The 17,285-nt window shown below is 39.4% G+C and overlaps 1 protein-coding gene across 3 annotated transcripts in view; it reads left to right on the forward strand.

Moving 5' to 3' along the window:
* Positions 1 to 17,285, forward strand: part of SPTAN1 (spectrin, alpha, non-erythrocytic 1) — a 44,185-nt gene that overhangs the window by 23,273 nt on the left and 3,627 nt on the right. For 2 of the 3 annotated variants that reach the window (XM_009580595.1, XM_009580596.1), the window contains 23 exons: positions 1,557 to 1,604; positions 2,235 to 2,326; positions 2,723 to 2,867; positions 2,986 to 3,167; positions 3,335 to 3,434; positions 3,571 to 3,768; positions 3,891 to 4,037; positions 4,580 to 4,683; positions 4,821 to 4,983; positions 7,238 to 7,369; positions 7,729 to 7,866; positions 8,233 to 8,337; positions 8,558 to 8,766; positions 9,621 to 9,741; positions 9,899 to 10,020; positions 10,583 to 10,715; positions 11,171 to 11,269; positions 11,554 to 11,713; positions 11,946 to 12,022; positions 12,188 to 12,397; positions 12,667 to 12,963; positions 13,435 to 13,547; positions 14,376 to 14,393. In XM_009580595.1, coding sequence (XP_009578890.1) covers positions 1,557 to 1,604; positions 2,235 to 2,326; positions 2,723 to 2,867; positions 2,986 to 3,167; positions 3,335 to 3,434; positions 3,571 to 3,768; positions 3,891 to 4,037; positions 4,580 to 4,683; positions 4,821 to 4,983; positions 7,238 to 7,369; positions 7,729 to 7,866; positions 8,233 to 8,337; positions 8,558 to 8,766; positions 9,621 to 9,741; positions 9,899 to 10,020; positions 10,583 to 10,715; positions 11,171 to 11,269; positions 11,554 to 11,713; positions 11,946 to 12,022; positions 12,188 to 12,397; positions 12,667 to 12,963; positions 13,435 to 13,547; positions 14,376 to 14,393 — 3,113 coding nt within the window. Of the gene's footprint in view, positions 1 to 1,556; positions 1,605 to 2,234; positions 2,327 to 2,722; positions 2,868 to 2,985; positions 3,168 to 3,334; positions 3,435 to 3,570; positions 3,769 to 3,890; positions 4,038 to 4,579; positions 4,684 to 4,820; positions 4,984 to 5,453; positions 5,469 to 7,237; positions 7,370 to 7,728; positions 7,867 to 8,232; positions 8,338 to 8,557; positions 8,767 to 9,620; positions 9,742 to 9,898; positions 10,021 to 10,582; positions 10,716 to 11,170; positions 11,270 to 11,553; positions 11,714 to 11,945; positions 12,023 to 12,187; positions 12,398 to 12,666; positions 12,964 to 13,434; positions 13,548 to 14,375; positions 14,394 to 17,285 lie in introns of all 3 variants that reach the window. The other variant, XM_009580593.1, reaches the window with a different exon arrangement.

Here is a 17,285-nt window from a genome sequence, read left to right on the forward strand (position 1 = left end):
CCTTCATATACTTGCATAGAGATTCTCTCAACACGTAAAGATGTCGTATAGGTACTACTCTTTCTTTTAAAAATAAAAGCCACCTAGGCAAAGTCAAGTATCTATGTCAGCTCTCTATTTGCAGGTATGATTATGAGAATAACTGAGATAGGTTTCCAACAGAATTGCTCTAGCTGTAGAAATTGCTGACAGTCTGTTTTTTATCTCTATGGTGAAACTCCATTTTGAGCTTGCACTATAAGACTGACTCCATTTTTTTACCAATGTTTTTAGGTATTATATGGCCACTAGATGCGAAAATAGTCCCTATTCACTTAGCATGAGTTCTTTTTTCATGTAGCCAGCAGAAAGAAATGTTTTTATTCCTGAAAGTCAAAGCCATTTATGTCAATATTCCTTTAGTAAGGAATATGTTGTATGTGTATAGCAGTATCTTTTTCTTCCATTATTCATCTCTAGCTCATTATCGACAATAACTAGAAGAAGCCTTTCTCCATTCATCAGTGGCTTGCAATGGAATAGTTGTCACCTGCTGATGCACAAAAATAACCTTGAATATTTTTGACATTATCCATCATTGTGCTTTTCTCTAGTATTTCATTGCCATGTTTCATGTCTTACATCCACCCTCTTAAGCTTAAAGCTGCTTGTACATCTTTTAAGTTGTGTGAATGTGGGAAAACCAGATAAGTATACAATATTTTGGCAGTATTGTAGAAAATGCAGCCATGGCAACAAGAATTAGTGATTTTGGGGGTTTTTTTGCACACATTGTACACATGTACATTGAATCCTAAGAGTCTCATAGCAACTTAGCAAACTATAAGTTCTTCTCTGTGTACATCTGCAAAGGGATGAACTTTGCAAGTAACCCATCATTGTCAGAAAAGTAGGTTGCATGTTGGAGGGAATTGGTTGACATTTTTCTAATTAGCCTTCAGCAATTTTGATGATGTTCTCGAAATACCTGAATTAACTGCTAAGCTGATTTTGCCAAAAACTCAGCCAAGAGTTAAACCATTTGGGTGATTATTTTTTTCTGTCCCCAGGACTAGGGGTTTGGGTTTGTTTGTTTGTTTGTTTTTTAATTCACTTACTGAATGCTGACTTTACGTTTTCTCTTTTCTGTCCTTAGGACTATTATTGTTTGTTTCAATTTACACTAACATGATAGTACTCACTTGTAAATTTCTAACTATTCTTACTCTGATCTTTAATACCTTGGGTATTGCAACTAATTATTCTTAGTTGCTTTTGTAATTTACTTGCATTGATTTTCTTATTGTTTGCTTCTCTCTTTCATCTTAAACAACAGTGTATTCAAAACACTGTTCTAAAGAAGTACATAAAAATAAAATCATTCAACAGTTTTCTTTGAAACGTTTAAAATCTAGGGTGTTTCTCTCTTCCTGCATTGTGTAGAGTTGTATTTTACAAAGTCTGTATTTTTGACCTGGGCCAAGTCATTATGGATTTTTAAGGAGTGTTTTTTTCAGTCTGATTGCTTAGAGTTGACTTTAATGCTACTTTTTTTTTATTTCTGCCTTTTCATACAGTCTGCACGTTTGATGGTACACACAGTGGCAACCTTTAACTCAATCAAGGTAATAATACAACTTTTTCTGAGCTATTTAAAAAGCCGAGAACGTTGTTTCACCTTCTCCTTCCATAGTCTTTGTCTTTCATTATTCTTTATAAACCCTTTTGAATGAACTTTTTGAAAGAAGTATTGGCATACACAGAATTTGCTTCTCAGGTTACATAAATATCTTACTGTATACATGAAATAATTTGTTTTTCCACCTCAGGAGAAACTCTTAAAATTATTTTGTTTAACTAGGCTACTTGAATTTGTGCATGCTTCTGGAATTAAGCAGAATATAGTAACCTTCACCTGTAGTGAAAGGCCAGTCTTGACTTTTCAATTATCTTATTGACTGCTTGATGAAGTTTATATACTGTAAAAGAAAGAATCTTCCAGCATTGCTATCAGTAGACCCCTGAAATAAAGCCTATAAAAATGGAGATGAAGAAGGGGTTGTTGGCATCTTTGCAAATGTCAGCAGAATGAAGAAGATAACCATAGTGAACAAAAAGTTACTGAATGCTAAAGTTTTCTGTTTGACATCATAAAGCTTCAGAGGTCCAGCACGAGAGTTTCTTGTTTAAACAGAAATGCTATAAATCTGTGGTCTGCAATATCAGTGGGATTTGTTTGTTTGTTTGTTTTGCAGGAACTGAATGAACGCTGGAGGTCTCTGCAGCAGTTAGCAGAGGAGCGAAGCCAGCTGTTGGGCAGTGCTCATGAAGTCCAGAGATTCCACAGGTGGGGTGTTTGTATCATATTTGAGTCTTAATTCAGTAAAATACTTTGTCTATAAGAGTTCTAAAACACAGTGGGACCTATTCTAAACAAATTATATTTCAACCCCCAGCTCGTTCAGTGGAAGTTGGACCACCAGTGGTCCAACAAGAATTCTTTATATTCTTCCTAGAAAAAGAAAGACTTGTTGACTTAAAAGTGTGGAATTGCTGCGGGCTTGGGAGATCTGGACTACTGTCCTATTTTGCCAAAGTTCGCTTGTGTCATCTTGGGAAATAATTTAATAGAACCATCAACTACACTTTAGCTTCTCTGGAAATCGGTGACTTGTTAGGTATCAGCGATCCTAGTATGACCTCCATTTTAATTCTCTTTTTGCCTTTCCTTCACTCAAATCAGAGATGCTGATGAAACAAAAGAATGGATAGAGGAGAAGAATCAAGCATTAAATACAGACAACTATGGACATGACTTGGCCAGTGTGCAGGCTCTGCAGCGCAAACATGAAGGCTTTGAGAGAGACTTGGCAGCTCTTGGAGACAAGGTGAGGTTGTGGGGAAGACCAAAACCAAAAGCTTTCTTTTTATCTAGCAGAAATGACTGAACTATAGAAAAGATTGGTTTTGTCTTCATTGTGTTTATTTCCTTTTCTCTAATTCTAGGTGAATTCTCTTGGTGAAACTGCCCAGCGTCTGATCCAGTCACATCCAGAATCTGCTGAAGATCTCCAAGAAAAATGTACTGAGTTGAATCAGGCTTGGAATAGTCTGGGAAAACGTGCTGACCAGCGCAAAGAGAAGCTTGGAGATTCTCATGACCTGCAGCGTTTCCTCAGTGACTTCAGGTAAAGATGCTATTCCCTTCCCTACCAATTTGTCTGTCTGGTGAGGTATATATGGCTTATCATTCCACAGGAATATTTCTGGGGAGGGTTCAAAAAAGGACTGTTTTTCCTGTTCTGACTTACTTCAATGGAGGGAGGGAAAAATTCTTATTAATGTGTGTTCACAGGGACCTTATGTCTTGGATTAATGGAATCCGGGGCCTGGTCTCCTCAGATGAACTTGCAAAGGATGTGACTGGAGCTGAAGCTTTATTGGAAAGGCACCAGGTATGTGGAAGATAAGTGTGTATCATAAACATCAACAAATGTTTCTTTTTCTGACACTTTCCATAGAGTTCCAAAAATAGATTGGTTCCAGCTCTGCCATCTATTTATTTAATTAACACACCTCTGCACATTGCAGGAACACCGCACTGAAATAGATGCAAGGGCTGGCACTTTCCAGGCATTTGAACAGTTTGGACAACAACTTCTGGCTCATGGACACTATGCCAGCCCAGAGATCAAGGAGAAACTGGATATTCTAGATCAAGAACGGACAGACCTAGAGAAGGCCTGGGTCCAGCGTAGAATGATGCTAGACCAATGCCTAGAACTACAGGTACTCTGCTGCATTTTTAAAAGAAAAATAATTCCTCCTTTCATAAGAAAGTTTATTCTTTCATAGTCACGAGCAGTGCTCTTGGTTTGTCTTTCTCATGCTTTGGAGTTTTTTCTCCCTAGCTGTTTCATCGAGACTGTGAACAAGCTGAAAACTGGATGGCTGCCCGAGAGGCTTTCCTGAATACAGAAGATAAAGGAGACTCGTTAGACAGTGTGGAGGCACTCATCAAGAAACATGAAGATTTTGATAAGGCAATCAATGTCCAGGTGAGGAGTATAGCTGAAGTAAGGGGAAAATAATTTCGTCTTCTTATGCAGATTATTAGCAAAAGAAGTTACTACCGTGTATGGCTTCTAAAGTTCCGTTCTAAATATTCAGCCGTTTGGGATCTGCTGCAGAAGTTTAGAAGCAGCTGATGCAGATAGGGATGTATTTCACTGCCTACAGTGTAGGAGTAGCGGCAAGTATTTGTGTAAATCTCTTACTGATTTGAAATGATTTTTTTTCTTTTTTAACAACAGAAGAAGGTGTATTTTCAGTTTCTTGTAACAGAAGGCTGCCTACTTTTATTGAGATCATACTGCTGTAGCTTCAAGTCCAAAAGATACTTTTTTCCTAAATGCCACAGGTAAAAGATGTTCTGAAGTTGAACTCTCCAGTCCTGTTGAAGATAGCCTTCCTTCATTGAGTCACATTTACAATAATGTATATTTAAAGAAGAAAAGAAAGTCTTGTTCTGTTCCAGACCCTGCTCATCACTTGACTTTAAGGAACCACAGTTCTAATTTATGGCTTCTGTTTTTAATAGGAAGAGAAAATTGCTGTCTTACAGTCTTTTGCGGACCAGTTGATCTCTGCTGATCATTATGCAAAAGGAGTCATTGCTAACAGACGCAATGAGGTTCTGGACAGGTCAGTATTGCCCTGTTAGATGGGATGCAGGTACTGACTGAAAGAGAATGCTCTTTGGCAGTGTTTTGTAGCTGTTAAATGCGATGCCGTGTGCAGTCCTAGTTTTTCATTCAACATATGTATTTAATTGCATACAGGTGGCTTCGTCTGAAAGCTCAAATGATTGAAAAGAGATCGAAGCTAGGAGAATCTCAGACACTCCAGCAGTTCAGTCGTGATGTGGATGAAATAGAAGCTTGGATCAGTGAAAAGCTCCAAACTGCAAGTGATGAGTCATATAAGGATCCCACAAATATCCAGGTGAATATGATTCTCAGCTCAAAAATCAAAATACAGTTTTTAACTTTACAAAGCATACTCTGGTTTGAAAAAATATGCTCAGGAATTCTTGTTCAGTGATAACAGAATTATACACCATGTTGGACATGGTCTCTGTTTAACAAGGAGAAAATGGAAGTTACATTATGCATGAAAGGAGACCCAGAATAGAACTCACTTGGTAATTATTGATGCATATAATTAATAAGATATGTGGTATCTGCAGCAGCAAGTTTCCTGAGGAAACCCCTGAGCAGCTATTCTGTCTTTCTCCCAGCATCTAGATCATAAAATAAGGAAATGGAGTTCTTGGGTCTCATCTCTGTCTTATGTTCTAAAATTGAAGTCTCATTTATTTTTCAGTATTAAGGAATAATTAATTAAAGTTACCTCTTAGGTTTTAATACTGGTTTATGAATGCACTGAACTACTTCTCTCAATCTGTTTTATAGCTTTCCAAACTGCTGGTAAGTAGTTTGGACTAGCCCTGGTATGTGAATTTGTTTTCTTTGTATAGCTTATGTGTGAGCACAAGGTCTGGTTGCGGTCTGTTGCTCCATCCATCAGTTCATGCAATCTCTTTGTTTTCTATTAGTTCTTGACCTACATCCAGGTGCAGCTATTGATCTTCATGTTATGGGTGTGGCTTTTTGTTAATGCCTATTCAGCATCATTTATTTGTGTATTCGTTTTGCAGGTGTTCTGCATGATCTGTTTAATTTGTGATCCATTAGTGAGGTAGTTTGGTGGGGTTTTTTTAGGAGTTAGTCCATAGAAAAATGGGTTTCTATCCTCTTTTTTCAGAAATTTGACTATTGGGCCTGTCATCCTCCTGTCTGGATCTAGAGTGGTGATGATTTAACACGACACATAATGCCAACTCTGTTAGCTTGCATTTGTAGAATCAAATGCTGAAGATGGAGGAGTCAATAAAATGATAGACCTAGATGGCTTAGTTCTTGCGGCAGTAACATAGAAGGGAATAATATAGAAGGAGCATTCCAGAAAAAGATATGTACCAGCTGGAAAGCTGACAGGACTTGTAAGAATCCAAGAGGTGGAGTAAAATGAGGATATATGGAAGGAGAAGACAGAAAAAAAGAAAGGGGAAGCTAACTAGAGTAAGAAAGGAAAGAAGTGTTGTTTGTCACTTTAGGCTGTGGTACATAAAATTTTTTTTTTTTTAGTTGAAAAAAAATTAGAATTTTATATTAAACCAAAAAGGCTTGTCTTGGATTTGTTGTCATGGTAATTATATGGAGATATGCAATTGGCAGCTTTTTAATTGAATTTTACATGTTGGATTTGAAGGATATGTTTTTATAATCTCAGCATTCGGGATTAACAGTTCCCAAAATAAAGCAGTTCATGCAGAATTTCTCATGCCAGCGCTATAGTATTTTCCATCTTTTATTTTTAGTCTAACATTTCCTTTCATTCCATTCTCTCAGGGCATTGTATACCCATGTCCAATGTTACTAGCATTTCCAGTTAATACTTGTAAATTCTGTCTTGTCATTTTTGTGCTATTGTTATCTTCCTGGTGGGTGGATGGATCATGTATATATGAGAGAGAACTGCATACTTCCTCCCACACCAAGGCTCCGGTTGTTCTCATGGTGCTATCAACTCAGCAGAGAAATTTTTTTAACAAATAATTCACAGTTATTTTTATAGAGTTTATGGTTGTTAATTCATGATTTTAATATATAATGTGGTCACATATGACTTTGCCTGATACCAAAACTGTGCAGAAAGCAGCTGCAGCAGTGATTTCTCTTAATGACCTAAAGATTAGGAAGGGAAATAGAAATTTGTGAAATTACTATAGGAATAGAAAGGATGATCTACTGTGCTTCTGCCTAGGTATGTATAATTGCTGCTTTTCAAAGGTGATGGCACTGAAAATGAGAAAGCTTTACTTGAATAACAGCTAAGCTTAATGCAAGGAACGTTGCATGAGCGTCTGTAAAATGCAGAAGATGTTGCCCGAGTTGTATGTATCAGCTCACAGACAGTTTTGCTAGGTCAAAGCTTGATGGTTACTCAGATTAATGAGAGTTACTATTTGAGTGAGCAGTAAGTATTCTTACTGAGAGAGAGAACTTCTTCAGATCAGGCAATATAGAAACCTCTTTACGTATGTAGATAACTCTTGTGCTCTCCTCTCGGCCCATGAGAACAATTTAGGAGCCCTTTGTCCAGTCTCTAACACTTTTGCTTTTGTCATATTCAGAGCAAACACCAGAAACACCAAGCCTTTGAAGCTGAGCTCCATGCCAATGCGGATCGGATCCGTGGAGTCATTGATATGGGGAACTCTCTGATTGAAAGAGGAGCATGTGCTGGCAGTGAGGATGCTGTGAAGGTAGATATAACAAGTCTTACAAGATTTGCTTAGTTTTTGCTTTGAGAAGTGTTTGGATAATTGGGGGAGGATAGTGTCCCTAGAAAACAAATCTTGTTTTATAGAAGCTTTTCTATTTCAACTATGCAGCAGAAATCAGGGTAATCATTCTGCTTCGTTCTCAAGGGTGAGAAGTTTTCCGATCCTACGATCGGGATGTAAAAGTTGAACTGAATTATAGCTAGGCAGCATGAAATAGTGTAATATGTGTAATTTGAATATCTGGAATCAGCAGCCAAACTTGTACCTTATTCTGGTTTTGCATTTATCAGAACTTATGTTTTTAGTTTGTAGCATTTATTTTTTCCATTTTATAACAGGCACGCCTAGCTGCCCTGGCCGACCAGTGGCAATTCCTGGTACAGAAATCAGCAGAGAAGAGTCAGAAACTGAAAGAAGCTAATAAGCAACAGAATTTCAATACTGGAATCAAGGACTTTGATTTCTGGCTTTCAGAGGTAACTGAGATTGGGATTATTTACTTGCAAGACTTGTTTTTCTAATTTTTGATTCCCTTTGCTGATGTTAGATTTTGTGGAGCACAGTCCACCTTTGAGCAAGTCTGGATTTATTTTGAAAAAATCTTTATTATGACTAAAAAGCTTGTGGATGTGTTTATGTTATTATTTATAAACAATAAGGTGAGAAGAAGCATATTTGCATAGAATCTGTTAGGAATTAAACAGGTGATGAGGCAAAGGTTTATCCACACTGTAGAAAATTGAGAAGAGAATTAATTTGCACAGTTTTAAAGACAATATAATTTCAAGGGTTTTGTGAAAACACAACTCATTCTCCATCCCATTTTTCTTCCCCACCCCCAGGTGGAGGCTTTGTTGGCATCTGAAGACTATGGGAAGGACTTGGCATCAGTTAACAACCTTCTGAAAAAACACCAATTACTGGAAGCTGATATATCTGCTCATGAGGTATTGCTTTCTCTTTTAGTTTTGGAAGATAAATCATAGTAATCAGCAAATTCTACAGATACCACTTCAGTACATGCTGCAGTCGTATACTTGTTGAAACATGTTTTCTTAATAAAAACTGTGACTTTGCACAGCAGTCAGGTTATGATTTTTATACTGGCATAACAAACACAGAACTGAGATCCAAGCAATTCACACGCTTTTTCACCCACGTTTCCAGGATCGTCTGAAGGACCTGAACAGTCAGGCTGACAGTTTGATGACCAGCAGTGCTTTCGATACATCCCAAGTAAAGGATAAACGTGAGACCATTAATGGGCGCTTTCAGAGGATTAAGAGTATGGCAGCTGCCCGCCGTGCAAAGCTGAACGAGTCCCACCGTTTGCATCAGTTTTTCCGTGATATGGATGATGAGGAGTCCTGGATCAAGTGTGTATTTTGGAAGTTCTAGGCTCTGGCATAGGGGCATGTGCTTACTGCCAGCGTGCTAACAATATTCATAGTCTGTAGTATGGTTTTATAACTTGCCTTTTCCACAAGTATGTGTCTCTACAAGAAATCACCTTTGCCCCTCAGTCAAGGAAAACTATATTCAAAATGGCTTCAGTACTAGCCTGGGTGTGGCTTCTTAGGTACAGTTTTCTTTCGTCAAACCCCAAGAAGGAAAGCTCTGTACTGGAAAAAGTAATGCTGTTTAGACCTAGACCTAGACCAGATAACTGAAAATTGACTCGACTCTTTTTGGGAAAGTTCCTAGCAAAAATTCAAATTTCAGTCTGAAGTACTTTTTTTTTTTTTTTTTTTTGTTTTTTTCCCCACTAGCCAGTAGTAATTAGTCAAATGCTCTTTCCATATTGGTGTTAGTATCTTGGGAGGAGGGAAAGAAGTGAGCCTGATTGAAATCATTCAAATTACAGCACTTTTTTTGTCATGCCTGTAAAATAAAAAAAAAAAAAATTGGACAACAGCAGGTAAGCTTTACAAAAGGTATCTACCTTCTTAGAAGGAAAACAGTACAGAGAAACTCTATCCTTCAGAGAGAAATGATAGGACCTCTGTCGCCTTCTTTCTTTCCCCCCCACATTACTCCTGAATATGCTGCCAGGAGCTAGCTGCTGTTTGCTGATAACTCATGTAGACAATTTTTTACATCCAAGATTTTTGTGCTATGTGGAGCATTTCCTTATCTGCAGTGGTTTTGTTTTGTTTTTTTTCTTTTGTCAGGTTTGACCTATAGAAGTAATTTTCAAATTTTATTTTTCTCTCTTTTCTCTTGAATTTAGAGAGAAGAAACTGTTGGTTAGCTCAGAGGACTATGGCAGAGACCTAACCGGTGTGCAGAACCTTAGGAAAAAGCACAAGCGCTTAGAAGCAGAATTAGCTGCCCATGAACCTGCTATCCAGGTAGATGCCTCTCTCCTTGACAGATTTCTCTATAAGCAGCGTCTTTCTTGCTTGTGGCAAATATGAAAGCCAGTAATAGGTTTGCTGGAATCCAAATAGGATGCATAAGAAGAGAGCAAGTGATGTTCCATTAACTCTGTGGTGTTCTGCTTTGCAGGGTGTTTTAGACACTGGTAAGAAGCTTTCAGATGATAACACCATTGGAAAGGAGGAGATACAGCAGAGACTGGCTCAGTTTGTGGATCACTGGAAAGAGTTAAAACAGTTGGCAGCTGCTAGGTGTGTGAGATGTGTTTTTGTAAAATTTAGTATTAATTAAAACAGTTACCTGGACTCATAATGACCAAATTTACTGAATTTCAGGGGTTTAGGGCGCGGGTCTGTAGTCTGTAATAAGGTGTAATAGCACATGTCACTAATGACAGACTCTTAAGAGACTATTTAGAAGAGTTTTGGTGATAATGTTCCTCAGTAAAAACATGAGTCTTTTTTTTTGAGGTATGCTATGTTTAGCCTTTTCTTGCACCAGTTGGAAACCATAGACTTGAAATTACCTGGCTTTAATCCACTACCAGGATGTTTTTCTGAATAGAAGCTGTTGGGAGAAAATGATTCATTTTAGTCCTTCAATAGCTGCAGGCTTTGTGGGCTAGTGAACTTCTAGAGCCGTAGACATCGCAGTCTGCTGCTGGAGAAGTGAACTGTGAATGATTATGTGTTCAGGGTTCAGTCTCTCTACATTCTTAGGGTTTCTGCTGCTGTAATTTGTTTTTACATCTTATATCTAAAAGCCATAAAGCAACACTGTGACTAAAAATTTTACCTTTCTCTTCCCATACAGGGGTCAGCGTCTAGAGGAGTCTCTGGAGTACCAGCAGTTTGTAGCAAATGTTGAAGAAGAAGAAGCCTGGATCAATGAGAAGATGACATTGGTAGCCAGCGAGGACTATGGGGACACCCTTGCCGCTATCCAGGTATGGAGACAGTTGGCAGCTCTTTGTTGTTCTTGCTGCATTATCGTTGGTTAGAGCTTGACAAACCCTTTCTTTAACTGTCTTTCCAATTTAGAGGTTATTATTTTGAGGTTTCTTTTGAAGGCCTACATTGTAAAAAACATGAATTAATTTTATAAAAGCATCCTAAGTATGTAATTTCCTGTAGAAATGACTTGCAATTTGGTGTAGCTTTGCATCTCTTGACCTTTGATGGACAGTCCTGGTTAATTCCAATGGCTGAAGTGATATTGGAAGTCAATATCAGTCTCATTTTGTCCACAGAAAAACAGCAAGTTGTGCAAACCAGCTAAGATTAATAGTTTTTGTCAGAAAAAGTTTATGCTAGCTGATTTATAACAATAAATTCCCTTTTTTTTATTTTTAATAAGTGGTGAGAAATTATTTTAAAAAGTGACCATGTCTCGTGTTTGCAGGGCTTGCTGAAAAAGCACGAAGCATTCGAGACTGATTTTACTGTCCACAAAGACAGAGTGAACGACGTTTGTGCTAATGGAGAGGATCTCATTAAAAAGGTGAGCATAAACCGGTGAAGAAAAACCTTCAAAGGCTACCCAGGACATCTTCCTGGGTAAGTCAAAGTAGACTTACTCTTCTCTGAGGACTGATTTGTCATCTCTTTGAAAAGAGCCCTTACTCATTTTTTGCAGCTGAATAAGCTGTTGGTGTTAACTGCTTTCAAAGCTATTTCTTGGACAAAATCTTTCAGCTGAAGTCCTTGCTCTGTTATCAACTTACTGGATGCCTTGGAAGGCCGTAAGATCATATGGTGTGCATTTTTTTTTCTCCTGTCATGTAGAACAATCACCACGAGGAGAACATTACTGCCAAGATGAAGGGCCTCAGAGGCAAGGTGTCAGATCTGGAGAAAGCAGCAGCTCAGAGGAAAGCCAAATTGGATGAGAACTCTGCCTTCCTCCAGTTCAACTGGAAAGCAGACGTAGTGGAGTCGTGGATAGGTATGTTCTGTATTGGGGCACTGTACCCTGTCACAAAGAAATTTGAAATGCTCTTTCATTTCAAAAGATCTCGCATGCCTTCTCGCGTGCTGTTGAAACAAGCAGACCTAAACCCAAAGTAATCAGCAGTGCTATACCCGATTTATGCTTTTTGAGGTAGCCTGATTTGGAATAGAGGGAATGTTTGAGATTAAGACATTGACATGTTTACTAAATTTGTTCCATTTTTCAGGTGAGAAGGAAAACAGTCTGAAGACAGATGATTATGGACGCGACCTCTCTTCTGTGCAAACACTACTCACCAAGCAGGTTAGTGCTAATGCTGCTTCCACCCTGTAAGTGATGGAGGGAACAGGTGAACGCTTCTGCAATACACAAGGATCTGGTATTTATGTTTGAAATATATACAGGATATCGGAATGGTTAAATAAAAATACAATCTAAAATATTTTGTCCTTTTTTTTAATGCTTCAGGAAACTTTTGATGCTGGACTTCAGGCTTTCCAGCAGGAAGGAATTGCAAACATCACTGCTCTGAAAGACCAGCTACTAGCAGCCAAACATATCCAATCAAAGGCCATTGAGGCTCGGCATGCTTCCTTGATGAAACGCTGGAACCAGCTACTTGCTAATTCTGCTGCCAGGAAAAAGAAACTCTTGGAGGCTCAGGAGCACTTCAGAAAGGTAGGTGGCCAAAGCATGGGGCTACAAAAATCTAATTGTTCTCTTCAAAAAAAACCATACAACGCTTGCAGCTTCTGCAGCTTTTTCATTTGCAGCTAATGATTATGGAGATCCTGGAGACTTACCATAAGAATTTTTTAGATGTTTGCCAGAAATAAGTAATAAAGGCAAACTGTCATTGACGCATGTTAATTCCAGATCAACTCATATAGAATATTTGCATTACTGCATAACTGAACTGAACAACTGGATTGTTTTCTCTTCTCAAGGTTGAGGATCTGTTCCTGACTTTTGCAAAGAAGGCGTCTGCCTTCAACAGTTGGTTTGAGAATGCTGAAGAGGACCTGACAGATCCTGTACGCTGTAACTCGCTGGAAGAAATCAAAGCGCTGCGAGAAGCTCATGATGCTTTCCGTTCTTCACTTAGTTCTGCCCAAGCTGACTTCAACCAGCTGGCAGAGCTTGATCGCCAGATCAAGAGCTTCCGTGTAGCCTCCAACCCATATACTTGGTTTACTATGGAGGCTCTTGAAGAAACCTGGAGGAATCTGCAGAAAATTATCAAGGCAAGTCAGAGAGAGAGAGAGGTCTATGACCTTTCAAGTCTTCCCTGGAAGCTGTCCTCCAAGATAATCAGTGCAAGAGTTTGTCACTGTACTACAGATGGAAATATCTCAAAATTTGGGAGCAAAGAAAAAATTCCATTAGCTATAAACTTGTTTTCATGGGCTTCCATTTGTGGTCTTTCAAAAGACAAAGCACATGTCCCTCGCTTCCTAACTACAAAACGTTTAATGTCCATGCTATGCAGTAAAGTAGCTGCTGGTTCAATTCCAGTTCTCAAGACTTTAGTAGGAATGTTCTGTGTGTCATCTTAGATGATTTTGTCTAGATATCCAGGACACTCTTTGAGCCCTCAGTCTTGCTTTGAGCTTCAGAACTGTGCTGGTATGCAGCTCTTAGTTTTTGCTTTTTATTACAGGATGAGGACAATCACATTATTTCTCTGTTTGAAATTATTTTTGTACATTTCTCAGGAACGTGAATTGGAGCTGCAGAAGGAACAGCGAAGGCAGGAAGAAAATGACAAATTGCGCCAGGAATTTGCTCAGCATGCCAATGCTTTCCATCAGTGGATTCAGGAGACCAGGTATAGTTTGTCTTCCCAAGAGCTGCCCTTAGAGAATTCCTCAGCTAATATTTGTATCCATCCTACATCTCTTTGGTCTAAGTTGTAAATGTCTCCTGCATGTTCATTTCCTGCAGTTGGGATTTGAGGGAGGCTCTGTTAGCCACAGGGAAGAGAAAAGCCCTGAAACACCAGATTTAAAAATGTTTCTGTTTCTGAATTCATTTTCCTGCAGTAATTCCAGTTATCCAGGACTTAGCTCTTCTCCAGTTATTCCTGAACTAGTCTGCAGTACAGCTGGGGGAGTGGGGAACAAATAGCTAGAATCACACTGTGTAGTGCCAGTGGCGTTTCTGTTAATGCTCCTTTTGTATTGAATAGTATATTAGAAATCTCACTAGAATTTCAATAGAGAAAGAAGCTGTAAAAAAAGCTTAAGACTACTTTGTAATCGCTTACCTGGGGTGCTGTCTTATAATATCCTTGCCTAGGGAGAGGGAGTAAAGATTTAATAACTGCGTTAAAAATAAAAAATCCCAAGGTTGAGAATTGCAGTGAACTGAAGAGCATGTTTCTAGAAAACAAAGGTAACCATGCTCAGACAGTGCTGTTAGCCAATTCTGACGCACTCAGTTGTGGTTCAGGAGAGGTGAGTTCTGTTTTCATGTAATCCTGTGATTCTCTGTCTCTGTGTGTTTACAAATAGTTCTGTATGTGTCTTCATGAAATAATGAAATATAAATACGATTTTTAACTTTTTGATGTTTGCTTCCCACCCAAATCTCTGTCCCTCTCTTACTGTCTTGTCTCTGTCCTGCTGCCTGATGTTTGGATCTTCACATTCTACAGGACTTACCTGCTAGATGGGTTAGTATTGAATTTTATATCTTTAAAAATTTGGTGATGTGTTCTGCTCTGTCTGCGTGTTTTCTTCTGTCATTACATTGCTTGTGAAAGCTGTGCTGAAACCCCTTTTATTTGAAAAGAGCAGTCTGAGGCTGAGGTGCACAGACACAGGAAACAAGATTTTGGAGTAGATTAAGTATAAACCAGTAGGAACATAGCAATTTCCTAGTCAAAAGCAGAAGAAATTATTAATGGGTAGCCACTGGCATACCATGGAAGTCCTAACTTTTGTTCTTGCTTTCTCTGAGGGCTTGCACGAGAAAAGGCTCTTAATCTGATGAGATATGTGAGAACACAGAATAGTCTGCCTTTGGAAAACAGCTGACATTCCTAGTTTTCCAGCATTTGGAGACTTGCTTAGTGAAATAAACTTTTCCATTATAATTGTTCTCAAAGCTCCGAAGCGTTGACCATTTTTGGTAGGGAGGAGGGAAGATGCCTATGAAGAGGCTTTACTGAAATTATGTATCTTAAAACTCTGTAGTATGCAAATGTGAACTGCCCATTTTTTAATCTGCTGCATAACCATGCCCCACAGAGATTATATTCTTGATAGGAGAAAACAAAACCTTCCAGCATGAACCCACGAACTTGCCTGGGTTTGCAGGCAGTTTGATGCCTGCAGTTTTAAGTCCACTTTGTGTCCATGGGAATTGTTCCTGATAAGGATGCATGCTGGTCATTCGTCAAGAAGTGGAAAGGAAATAATAAGATCTTTAAATGTCTTCAGACTGCCAAACCCTCTGAGAGTGTGTCTGTCCACTTAAATTTCTTCAGTATTAAAAATCTGCAGCACAATGGAAGCTTTGTAATAAGACATAATGTAAAATGCTAACAGTCGTGTATGGGCCTGGTGCAGAGGCCTGTGTGTCAGCCCTGTGTAAAGTGCTGGAGAGGAGGCAGGGGCCTTTCTCATCAAGAGAGAAGGCTTTTCATAATAAAAGGGTGGAATCTTTGCAGATAACTGTGTTTCTTATTTGCTCTGTAATGATCACGTCTTGTGTTCTGCTGTTTCTGCCAGATAAAAATAATTTGCCCCATTTTTGTTGTACAGTTTAATGGAACCGAGCAGATTTTCCTGGAACGGATGCTGAATTCTCTGCTCCTTTGTAAAGTAGTGTTGTAGATTAGTTCTGGTATCCAAAAACGAGCGAACAGAAAGGAGCCATTTACTAAAAGACGTAGGGTCAGAGTTTGAGATCACCATGCCAAGCTCTTTTGTTGAACAAATTACGAGAAGGCTGCTGATATGCCAGGCAGAGTTTGTCCTTAATTCTGCGTGAATAGATTAAAAACACAGATTTAGCTCAGAGAGGCATTGGCTGTGCTTAGCCTTCCTTGGCAAGAGGGCAGGCAGAGCTTCAGAGAAGTTTCGAGATAAGAGTTGCCATGCGTACACCGTGCTTTTCAGCGTGCCGTAGCTGCTTGCATGCACCCGGTGCTGCCTGGAGGAGGTTTTCTTTGGGGGGGGAGAAAGAAGAATTTGGAGTTTAGGAAGAAGAATGCCTTTAAAGAATCGGTAGAGGCAAGACTTCAATTAATCTCTTAGTGAGACTCAATTTTTTGTGACTTACACGAAAATAATAATCTATTATTTTTGTGTGCAACCAGCATTTGAATCATTTTCTTTAAGTACTTGCTTGTGTTTGCTGCAAGGTGCTGCTGGCTTGGAGTGTGGCTCCGCTGCAGTGGCCGTGTTTGGGTGTGTTCTTTCCTCTGTTCTTTCTTTCTTCCTTTTTGGAATTTACTTGGTTTCTTTTCTTTGACTAGCATAGCATATCGTCGTGTCATTCGTGTCTATCAGTATGAAGTTGGGGATGATCTATCTGGAAGGTTTTTTCCTCTTATTTTCTTACCTCACTTTGGTTTTCAAATGCACTCTTTAATTCCAAGGCTCGCTTTCCTTCCAACTAACTTTCACGGCTTAGAGATGCTTGGAGGTTTGTTTCCCTGTTGACTCTTGCCTTTCCACGGTTGGTTCCCAGCTTCCTGCTCAGGGTTCTGGGCGTGCGCTTCATCTCTTTAGATGTGCATTAAATCTGAGCCTTAATGCTGTGGTGAGAAACACCCAGATGTTTGTTGCATTTTCATCGCTACAGAGTGATTCAGCACTTGAAATCCCCTTCTCAAGAAGCTCAAAAGCATGTAGGAGGATAGATTTCAGTGGGGATGAAAACCTGGTTTTAGTGACTTAAATACCAGCAACTTAAGTTTTAGGAACTTAAATACCATAGAGTCAAAGGAGAGGACAGCCCCCCTGCACAGTGCCCAGACTCGCTGTCCGTGTCCAGGTCGTTCATTATGAACCCTCACCACACGTGTTGGAAGGACAGAGATTCTTAAACACTGCTGCTTAAAGGTTGCTTAGGATCTTGGGGAGAAAAGCAGCATCCAGAGGCTTTCCCTAGCTAGTCCATATGAAGTAGATCTTGGAACCATCACCGCAGAGGTGATCTTTATATGCTGGTGTGGGGCTGCAGTGTGCTCAGTGTGGAAATCAGACTGAGAGGACTGGCCGTGCCTCAGCTTCTCTGGGCACAGGGTGGGAGGCAGGAAAGGCAACTGTCCACCAACCACTGTGTAGGAGAGGTCTATAGTTTTCTGCAGCGATTATGCCGTATTAAGATTACTTTTAACCAAACCAGTGGTTTTCAAGGTCTTTTTCCCCCATTTTATCCCCATGTAACACACCTCTGTAGAGCTCCTGTACCTCACTGGCAAATACAGCCCATCTCCAGTGAATCACCTGTAGTTCGTGTGTGCGTGTGTGTGCTGGGCACAGTGGAGTGGGGTGGGACTGCACTAAGTTTCTAATTTCATTAGGTCCAGTAAAGCGGGTGCTTTGGGTCTGGC

Source organism: Fulmarus glacialis, unplaced genomic scaffold, assembly GCF_000690835.1.
Source record: "Fulmarus glacialis isolate BGI_N327 unplaced genomic scaffold, ASM69083v1 scaffold10356, whole genome shotgun sequence".
NCBI classification, from domain to species: domain Eukaryota; kingdom Metazoa; phylum Chordata; class Aves; order Procellariiformes; family Procellariidae; genus Fulmarus; species Fulmarus glacialis.